The sequence below is a fragment of the Lottia gigantea genome (genome assembly GCF_000327385.1).
Source record: "Lottia gigantea unplaced genomic scaffold LOTGIsca_33, whole genome shotgun sequence".
NCBI classification, from domain to species: domain Eukaryota; kingdom Metazoa; phylum Mollusca; class Gastropoda; family Lottiidae; genus Lottia; species Lottia gigantea.
In genome coordinates, this window is record NW_008709110.1 from 1,578,563 (window position 1) to 1,589,795 (window position 11,233).

General features: G+C 33.2%; 2 protein-coding genes across 2 annotated transcripts; one reads left to right on the forward strand and one right to left on the reverse strand.

Moving 5' to 3' along the window:
• Window positions 1-89: 89 nt before the first annotated feature.
• LOTGIDRAFT_120153 (hypothetical protein) lies at window positions 90-3,755 on the forward strand (the record flags this gene model as incomplete). The annotated part of the gene is made up of 7 exons (XM_009058278.1): window positions 90-223; window positions 686-896; window positions 1,234-1,386; window positions 1,740-1,904; window positions 2,321-2,500; window positions 2,750-2,879; window positions 3,637-3,755. Coding segments are annotated over 7 exons (1,092 nt in total), but the record flags the coding sequence as incomplete, so codon positions are not given.
• A 2,894-nt stretch (window positions 3,756-6,649) lies between these two features.
• On the reverse strand, window positions 6,650-7,489 carry LOTGIDRAFT_95672 (hypothetical protein; the record flags this gene model as incomplete). The annotated part of the gene is made up of 1 exon (XM_009058279.1): window positions 6,650-7,489. A coding segment is annotated over one exon (840 nt), but the record flags the coding sequence as incomplete, so codon positions are not given.
• Between the last annotated feature and the right edge of the window lie 3,744 nt (window positions 7,490-11,233).

The following is an 11,233-nucleotide window of genomic DNA, read 5'->3' on the forward strand; positions in this document are numbered from 1 at the left end:
TTCCAGAAACTTGGTTGCGGCCTTCCTTACACCTTGAATTTGAATTTTCCATTAACTGTGTGTAAGTCTATTAATTTGCTGACTTGATTGTAGGTGTAAGTGTGACATTCTTCAGTTGTGTTAGAATATCTACTGATCAATCTGTAGATGACCTATTCTGTGATAATGATGACAAACCAAATCTATCATATCATGTATGCAGTAGACATGCATGTCCACCACGGTAAGTCATCATTCTCTATATAAATACAGTAATGTGCAATTGTACCGAGCACAGTTCTGTGTATCTATGAGTATGTTGCCCTAGGCGATGTTTCCTTCCAAGCCAAAAGGTCAATTTCCTTAGATACCATTCGATTTTAGGTAAAGATTAACTAAATTATATGGGAAATCGTAGCATGGTATGCAGGTTATCTGCAGTTTTTTGTAGATCAACTCCAAATTCAGTAGCATGACTCTACGTACCAGGTTGTTGGTGACATGCTCTAGCGTCACAATCTATTAGCACAATCTGGTAATTTTGTATCAGCAAATATAGGGTATTCATCTTGAATTATTTGCTTACCGTACCTTTTTTAATCTATTACAACCTGTTGAACCATCCTTTTGATCCACATTGTCAAAGGATGTTATGGTACCTAAATAACTTTTCGTAATCTATAATGTTAACTAATTTCATTGTTAGATGGGTGGCAGGCGAATGGGGTTCTTGTTCTCTTACTTGTGGTGAAGGAGTTCAACAGAGACAAGTCAAATGTTGGCAGATTTTAGCTCCTGGGTTTGATAGTAGTGTTCATGATTTTTTATGCCCAAACGATACCAAACCCGAACAAGTGAGGAAATGCAAAGCTATTTTACCCTGTGGACCTGTGTGGGAAATGTCCGAATGGGGCAAGGTAGGTTGGATGATGACGCTCTGTGAGTGCAGTTACACGAAGAAAACAATCGGCGACGAAAAAAAAAATGACGACAAATACTTAACTTGTTTGATGTTCAAAATCCTACGCAATAATCTTGTCGTGAAAGCGCGGGCACTCGAGAATTTTTACTCATGATTCGCGTCGGCTACAAAAATTAGCCTGTGTTTCTGCAGCATAATGGAAAAAACTTTTAACACTGTTAACAAATATTGATGTATATGTGTACCAAAGGGGGTATATTTGTTATGATTATTTTGAAGCTGGCACATACGCCCACTTTAAACGTTCCTGTGTGTTTATTTCCATGTTTCAGTGTTCAGTAGATTGTGGATATGGTTGGCAAGTACGCAATGTTAGATGTAATAGTCATAATGAAGCAGATTGTACGTCACCTCAACCAATAGAAAAACAAGCCTGTATACAGAAACCATGCTTAAATTACTGGTACACTGCTACATGGTCTGAAGTAAGTTAAAAAAATGTCCTTGAAACTTCCATTCCATTCTTCCTAGTACTAAAACTATTAACTCGCACATGACTCTGATATGTCTATGGACAATTTTTGTCTGGCTTAATGGAGATTGTTCGCGTTTTGGATTGGTTACCATTTAACCGTTTCTCTTTCCGAACCTCGAGAATCTAAAAATAAACTTTAAAATCCAAATTTGAATTTTCGATCTATTATCATACTTTGGAGGTTTATCAAGAAAAGTCCATATTTCCCAACAATTTTGAGTGAGATTCTTTCATACTTTCATTGAAATATCAAAGGATATATTTTTTCTTAAAAGAATCGATGATTAATACATTATTTGACAGTGTTCGGGATCCTGTGGTGTCAAACATCGTAAAATATTCTGTCGTAATAAATCTGGCCATGTGATAAATGAAGGTCTGTGTGACATTAACAATAAACCTCTATCTGTCAATCTGTGTGGCATGGGTAGATGTAAACATGTCTGGATACCACAAGAATGGAGAAGGGTAAGTTTCTTTGAGAGAAACCTTGTGAATAAGGTCCTTGTACTGAACAAGAAGAGTATTTTTCAGAATAGATTCTTAATTATATTGGCGGCGAACTAAATAAACATTACCTGTCAAGCTATGGATCAAAGTTATATCAGTTATTTGGGTGAATTTTTTAGACCGAACACAACCCCAAGCTTACTGTCCATAGTATATAAGTTGATTTCTATAATCATAATGCATTATGAGAGAATGCATGAGCCGTCCGAAAGGGATATGTTTACCAACTCTAGCGCAATATTTCGTGAGCTTCATAAGGAATGAACTGGGCATCTTAAATCTTTTTTTCCTGAATAAATGCCGCATCTGAAAGTCTGAAAGTGACTAAAACTTCAGTAGGTCTACTATCAGATTTGTTTCTTTATTTGTAAAAGTGTCCAGTAGAATGTGGGGATGGTAACTCGACCAGAAAGATTATATGTGGTTCAGTTACAAATGGTAATTTTAAAGAAGAACCAGATACTTATTGTCACCACATACCTAGACCTCCAGATAAAACCAGCTGTTCGGCTAATCCTTGTGGTCCACTATGGTATACAACGGAATGGGGAGAGGTAAATTATACAAAATATCAATTTGTGATGAACGTGGTTGCGTTACAGTTGTCATGAAGAATGCCATGCATTGTAACGAAAACAATTTTCATTCTGGTTTTAGATCGTATGATTTAAGACTTACTGTAATCCCACATACAAAACGGGAAGAAAGAAGGCATGCTATAATTTCCAATTCACTTCTATAGAGCTACTGAGTGACGTGTATTTCAGTTTTGGAAGTGTTGATGATTATATGTTAAATTTCAGTGTTCTAAACCGTGTGGTGATAATGCTAAGAAGATGAGAGAAGTCAAATGTTACCATAAAAACCAGATATCTGAGAATTGTTTTACAGAATCTCAACCTGAAGATACAGAGATTTGTGTTTTACCACCTTGTTCAAGAGCTGAAGGCGAGTTTACTTATGAAACCAATTATTGTCAGGTCACCTCTTGTTTCAGACTTCAGATATCCATGTCCGTTTGTCTGCTCATATTTTTTTTATTGAATTTGGTATATTTCCTTTTCAAATTTTGGTCAAATTCTTTAACAATCTACAGATTAAGGAAAGAGCCCACATAAAGCTTTTTTCGCCTCGGCAGAGTACTCAGGTTCGCAGGTGCTTCAAGGGAAGTCGACATGTACATGTATCCGCGAAGACTTCCTCATGCTCGTGCATATTCGGGGATGACAACTCTCTACAATCCTTCAAAAATGTATCAGTAAATCCTTTCCATTGGGAGTACATCGCTGAAGCAAAATATCCTTAATGGGATTTATCCTTGAGATTCGTATGGGAATTATGATCACATAATAAGAATGAAACTTATGAGCCAATCAGCGCGATAGAAGGATGTACAAGTCTACCTTACGCCAATGTCAGTGAGGATGTAACCATGTGATCGGGGATGTGTCACCAGAAAGTCAAATATCTCCGATGATTGATCGATACAGAACGAAATATAAGCAGCGAATAGTCGAGGTACTGGTACAGACTGTACTTCATCTATTCCAATTTGTTTAGCCAAAAAGCTTACTATGAGCATAAATGTGTAGAATCATAAACGACAGTTTCTATTATTACAAAACTAATATTGAAATGGATACTTTCTTATCTCTAAATGGCAAATATGATGTATGAAATATGATTTCAGATAATGTATGTATTGATGATAGGAGAGCTGGGTGTGATTTTCTAATAAAGCCCAGTATATGTGAAAGGCTATATTACCGTCAAGTGTGTTGTAAGACCTGTCACAGGTATGGTTATTAAATTGAAATGATGCATTTGATTTTATACAGTTGGTAATAAAACATACATTTAGTTGTTTGTATTTAAGATTTTCCAGTCATTGATGGATCAGGGGATCTTCAAAGTGCACAATTCAAACTACAAAAATTCATAATAGGCCTATTTATTTAGAAAAGGAATATCAGGTGACGACTTCTCGATTATGTTTAGTCTTTAGTGTAAGTATATTTAGAACACTGCTGTAGGCACAATTTGGAAAAAAGAGAATTTCATTGCATGTACTTTGTTATACTTCAGACAGGCGACTCAAATATAACTCTATCAGTACTGTATGGATACATAACACAAATACAATCTTATTTTTGCTGTGCCAGTTTGTAATTATAATACATGTATAATCTACATTAATTTGTTTTCAAAAGCTTACAATAAGGATGCACTATGTGGACTTTGGTCACTTCGGAAAACTTCTATTGGAATTTATCTGTACACAAATGTAATGGAATCAAGTCCTGTCCAGTAACAGTGGTACTTCTATAATCATTAGGTCAAGAGGGTTAACAGACAATGTATAATGATAATAAATGGGGCGGAGGAGAGTTGTCAAGGCCGGACTAGCCTCTTTTCTGAGGGAGCATGTCCCCCTCCCCCCTGCCTCCGTAGAAATGCCACTGATGTGAAATGTTGATCTCTAAAAGAAGCCACAGTAAATGGATATTATAATATCATGTTAACATGAATAATAAATCATATATTAATATCTACTTGAATAATGACCTATTGACCCGTATTTTACTATTTCAATATTATCTTTATATCCTATTGTTATCTTCTTGTCCTTCTATTCATTGACAATGTCCTTCATTCAAATACCGCTACCGTGTAAAAACCTCTCAGTAAAATAAATGATAACATTAATATAATAGGGAAACGTGGTGAAAAATAATTTTATTTGAGTATCTGTCAATACAAAGCAGGATGTTCAAGTTCTCTATTTGTCTTCAATGCATATTTACGTTAACATTCATATGGAGATCGGTTTAACGTTCTTTTTTGATTATTGAATTTTCCATGTCAATTTGATCTATAACTTGATTATCAAGTCAGTTTTGAGGACATATATATGCATTTATAAAATTATGACAAATGCGAGTAAAATGTTGTATAATTGTATATTGCCTGATAGGAGGTCATTTATAACAAAAATAGGTTCATTTCAAACATTATCTTCAAAAGACTGTTTATTACGGTCAGCTTTCTTTATGAAAAATTCGAGTAGAAAAATGTCTAAGTCTTTATACACGCAATTTGACGTGTTCAATTCAATATTCAATAAACCGAGTTGTCAGCTAGACATGCTTTTTAATCAAACACCGAGGTTATTTAGACCAATAACTTTGGATTTTGTGATTAAATTTCTCATGATAAAAATAAAGTCTTCATTATCTTCTTAGCTTAAAGTGGTTTACTCTTCCGGCTGTTCCTTAAAACATGATATAACCTTTATATTTTTACTTATTTGATTGGTACAATTTAGTAACATGGCAAAACCAAATACCCATCGAGGGACGAGAGAGGTGGGACGTTTTAGACACCAATCACAAAGAAACACCAGCTGTTCAATATAAGATTGATTTATTTCATTCTGACGACAGTCTTCAAAAATCAACATAAATAAACAAACATTTACAAGGGAAAATATACCATAATATATGAATGAAATAATATGAAAATAACGTTTCCATGAACAAGTATTTTACAGTGTAGTTAGTATATATGTCCGTAGTTTATTTGGTAAAAGATATTCGGTTATCCGAAGCTTGAACATGGAAACCAACCTTCAAATTTAAAACAACAGATTGTTACACAATCGTAATCAGACGAAAAATTATCGACATAACAACAAATAACAAGATTGCATATAGAAATTTCTTATTGATAGGCACTATCGGTTTAAAATTCCATGTGCACCTCGTGATACAATTATTATATATTCTATAAGTGGATGATGTTCATCGAAATTTCTTTTCAAAAATTTGCATAAAGGATTTAAAATACCTGATGTAGATTAACATTACCAATGATTAGTTAAAACAGTGTTCAGTGGCTCAACTAACACGGGGACATGTTAATCCAAGTCCACGGCCCCCGCCACCATCTATAAAAGAGCCTGCACGCTCAGAAAAAAATGCAAAAGAGCATATGTTATAAAAAAGAGCGGGGGGAGGGGCCCTCACTCATCTAGGTAAGCCATGTATTAATTGTTAAAACGGGGTAGTTAAAAATCATTTTTCAAGTTATAGTCAAGGGTTTTCTCGTCCAGATACACAGGTTGTATATGTATATAAATCATTCCTAAGATGTTAAAACTTTAAGTTGACTATCAATCTGATCTTTAAGGGAAGCAAAACAGGATGCCATTCGATTAACTCATCTGTATCGCCCTGCAACGTCCTTTCTTACGCTAACCATAGATATATAATAACAAATGTACAATTTGATAGATGAAAAAAAGGTATGAAGACTAAAACACACGTAAAACAAGAAACAATTCTCCACAACATTGATGCGGAAGCGGGTCAAATGAAGTAAAGTAACAAACTGAAAGACTGGAATACAAACAAAATAGTCCAAACACTCAGTCATCCAGACATAATCCATACCATGCATTTTACAATGGATTTTTTTTGTCACAGTATAAAAAATATTATGGCAAGCCGTAACAGATAAAATTATTAAAATATCATATCCTATAACTTTTTAAAAAGTCAAATATTTAAAAGTAAATTAAACAAAATGGTATCACAATATCAGAATCCAGAAAAAGTAAATTAAAAAAAAGTGAAGTTGATCTAAAACCTAATACTCTCTTGTTTGTTATCCTGCATCCAAACTAATTCATGTTCTGACTCTATTAAAATAATGCATGTAAATCTTTGACCTGTATGAGAATCCATTGGGAACAATAATTCTGGTGAAAATGGTTTAGAATCAGAGACAAAATTGATCAATTTATAGTACATTTCTGGATACTGATATCGAAGAGTTACTCCCCTTTTCTGGAGCTTCCTCTGGATATTGATTAGTCCCATTTCGCGAGATTTGCGTTTCTCAGCGTTTCCAGTTTTTTCAAAACCTTGCGAAGCAGCAAGCACAAGCACAGATATATCATCCAATTCATCCAGATTAGGAATAGAGTGGGCAGGGCTAAGGCGTAGTGCAGCACATTTAGCTATACTGGTTTCACTGGTACGTGGTGGAGCAATGTTATCATAATATATATGAGAACCACAACCAATTCCAGCATACAATATAAACTTATTATCGGGGTTATAGTTACTACACATTTCTGTTAATCCACTTTTAACATCTCCAAATAATTTTACACGATCTATTTCAGCTACAGTCATATACATGGGTGAGATCGTACTATGGCGTAATCCTTCTTGCAATAACTTTTGAGCAGTACTGATATTTTCGAAATTCAAAACAATACAGCCCCGACCTCGATGAAGATATCCACGTCTTGCAAACCGTGAAACATAATACAGAATATGAGAATCTTTGTTCACTGTTTTTATGATATTTTTACACATATTACTAACTCGAGTAACGTAGCAGTCATTTTTATGGGTTGTCCAGTCATGCTTTCGACATTCTTTGCAGCAATAATATGTATAACAATTATGGCAAGTTAAATAATTTCTCTTAGCCACTGACATTAAACAGTTGTTTTCACAATCTGGGTTTTCACAATGAACTATGACGTCATCTAGATCGTCCACTGAATCGTGCAGATAATGATCTGTCCCATCAAAATAGTCCGCTGACCAAGTAGTAGAGCAGATATCTCGAGTTCGTGATTCCAAAGCATCATCACTTAAAAACCGCCGATATTGCCTTCTATCCGGACTTCGTTTAACGTCACGACCAGTCGTGTTACGCCGTTTGATAGTCGGTTTTCTTGGACCATCTAAAGCAAGCATACAATTGAGCACATCTTCCAATGAAGTTGCTTGTTCCGATTTCGAACTTGCAACAACAATATCATGATAAATCACACCATTGGGTATCTTCGAGTAGGAAGATGTGGTGTTGTTGGTCTGGTACAAATCCTCGTGTATTTTACGAGGGGTAGAATAATAGTTGATGGGAGGTTCTGGTAAAGGTCTTCTCAATGTATCTATTCTGTTACCAAAACTAAACAGTGGTTTCTGAAAGGATAGCAATATAGAAAATAAGAAATGAATATTTTTTTGTATTGGATGTAATAAAAGAGGAACTTCTATAGACGCACTGTCCAAGGTCACAAAAAGAGAACATAAATCTTTTATATAATTACTTGAAGTAATAAATATTAAATTGAATATATGATTAACTATACTGAGATAGAAATAGAAAAGATATATTATCACAATATTGATTGTGAAAGACTGAAATTATACCATGCTTTCAAACTATATAGAAAAGATAACACATATGATAGTTTCAGAGAGTTAATGGAATGGGTTCAAATCAATTTCAATTTCTTTCAAGTGCAGATACCAAACGCTGATTATATTTTTTTTAGATCTTTGAAAGTGCATGAGAGGCGTTTACAATTTCATTTAACAGCATGTTTCCATCCCATTGTATTGCATTTTGCTTTTTAAACATGTTATAGTTGAACGGTAACTATCACCCAATCAATTTCAATGTTGACAAGGGATATTTAGAATCCAATCGTCATATCCGGCTGTCTGTTATTGCAATAACCGGAATTTCAGACGTTGCAATTAGTAGCTATAAATGTCTTTGGTACAGGTACATAGACTAAAATATTCTTCCATTACAGAAGAGCTATCCATGTTTTCATCGTTAGACTCACAATGTATGCTATAGAGTCGACTGATGGACGCCTTACACTACTTATCTCAGAAATATAAAAAATATACAAGTCTCATTTGAAATTGGACAGGCTGTCATAGCACGAACTAATGTTGACAGCCTAATGTTTGTTAGACATGGATAATTGTTGTGCAAGGCAGTTTCATATCTAAAAAGAAAGTTTCTGTTAATTTTTTTAAAAAAAACTATAATTTGCAGTAAAACCTAGAAATAAAATAGTAAGATAACACTGCTAAGATTCTCTATAGAAAAGAGCATGAGGTGTCCCCAGTGAGTCCTGTGCGTTTCATAATTGCTCCTGAAATATTCTGAAGGTTTTAATAGAATCAGACGAAACAAATTCCATCATTTATATAGAAATGAACTGTAACATTTTAGGTTCAACAACTGAGCAACGATTGTAATTTTTCAATTATATACAATTAAAATCAATAAAATGTTTTATATAATACATATGAATTTATTTTATATGTGGGAGCTATTATTTTTCGATATGAAACAGATGTTTAAATAGTTAATAATAGATGTATGGTTTAACAATTGAATGAAATGAAATGGAGTTTTACTTCTTACTTTTCTTTCAAGAATCGGAATGATCATACGATGTAGATTTTATTATTGTTCAGAAGAAACTCTCAACTACTTTGTGTTCTATTCAAATTTACTACTTGATGTTTTACCTTTTCTTATTCATATCCTTTTTAATCAAACTGATTATATTTTTAATATATTAGCCTACTCTTCAGTATCTTATTCATATTTAAATACCCTATTCATATTTGACTCTTCAGTATTATATTAATATATTAGCACACTCTTCAGTATCTTATTCATATTTGACTCTTCAGTATTATATTAATATATTAGCCTACTCTTCAGTATCTTATTCATATTTGACTCTTCAGTATTATATTAATATATTAGCCTACTCTTCAGTATATTATTCATATTTGACTCTTTAGTATTATATCAATATATTAGCCTACTCTTCAGTATATTATTCATATTTGACTCTTTAGTATTATATTAATATATTAGCCTACTCTTCAGTATCTTATTCATATTTGACTCTTTAGTATTATATTAATATATTAGCCTACTCTTCAGTATCTTATTCATATTTGACTCTTTAGTATTATATTAATATATTAGCCTACTCTTCAGTATCTTATTCATATTTGACTCTTTAGTATTATATCAATATATTAACACACTCTTCAGTATCTTATTCATATTTGACTCTTTAGTATTATATTAATATATTAGCCTACTCTTCAGTATCTTATTCATATTTGACTCTTTAGTATTATATTAATATATTAGCCTACTCTTCAGTATCTTATTCATATTTGACTCTTTAGTATTATATCAATATATTAACACACTCTTCAGTATCTTATTCATATTTGACTCTTTAGTATTATATTAATATATTGCCTACTCTTCAGTATCTTATTCATATTTGACTACTCTTCAGTGTCCAATCAGGCTGCATCCTTTTCATATCTCTTCTCTATCTTATTCATATTTTACTCTTCTCTATCTTATTCATATTTTACTCTTCAGTAACTTATTCATATTTTACTCTTCAGTATTCTATTCAAATCAGATTGCATCCTTTTCAAATCTAACTCTTTGTATCCTATTCAAATCGGTATCTTTGCATTCCATTCAAATCTGACTATTTTTGGTCTTTTCAAGATTCATTAGTAAGTTTTTTTTTATTCATTAGTTACATATTAACAAAAGTCTCAATTTTTGTATTCTATTTAAATCTCATTAATATGTATACTATACACATTTTACTATTTCTCCGTTTTTAACTGTACTCTTTATCATCCTATTAAAACTTAACTTGATTATTATACTCAAATCGTAAACTTACGTTTCATGTCCAAAATTCACTTTCGTTTCATATTCAAATTAATTCACGAAAAAGATCGATAGAGAAAACTAAACCATAAAGCCTTAGTAACTATCTGAACTATTAAAATCTAGTTACAAAAACGAGTTAACGTTATGGATGTGAAGAGCCCTAACTAATTTTGGTTGTGGTCCAACAAGCACATAAACATAATTTCGCATAGCTCGACATGGTAACATAAGGGAAGCAGTTGTTATGTAATTATGATATTGATTTTCAGAAAAGTTAGTCAAGGGCATAACTAAGTCTTGCGATAACCAAAAAACCCTCAAATCAATGTATTTTAGGTTCTTTAAATCTTACGAACTCGATTATAACTTACAATGCATACCAATAGGTAAACTTTCGAGTTGTCTCCGACTAAAAATGGTAGTATTAATCAAAAATTATTTCAGCTCCATATAAAGAAATATATTTCATACTCACCCTTCACACTGCGACCAGGAGTAAGAGATGCTTTTGCTCTCGCAAATATGGAAGTAGAGGGAACAGATTGAACTTTGTGACTTTGGTTGTTGGAGTTACCTAACCTGATAGCAGCAGGCTTATCGTGATTTATAGAGGGCGTTGTATCATTGTTTCTACTTACATTGTCTGATGGCGGTGGTGGCGGTTGAGATTCAGGTGTGCGAGTTGTCGAATCAACACTGAGTGTTTTCGGTTCAGGTTTTGGAGGAGGCTGTGGCTT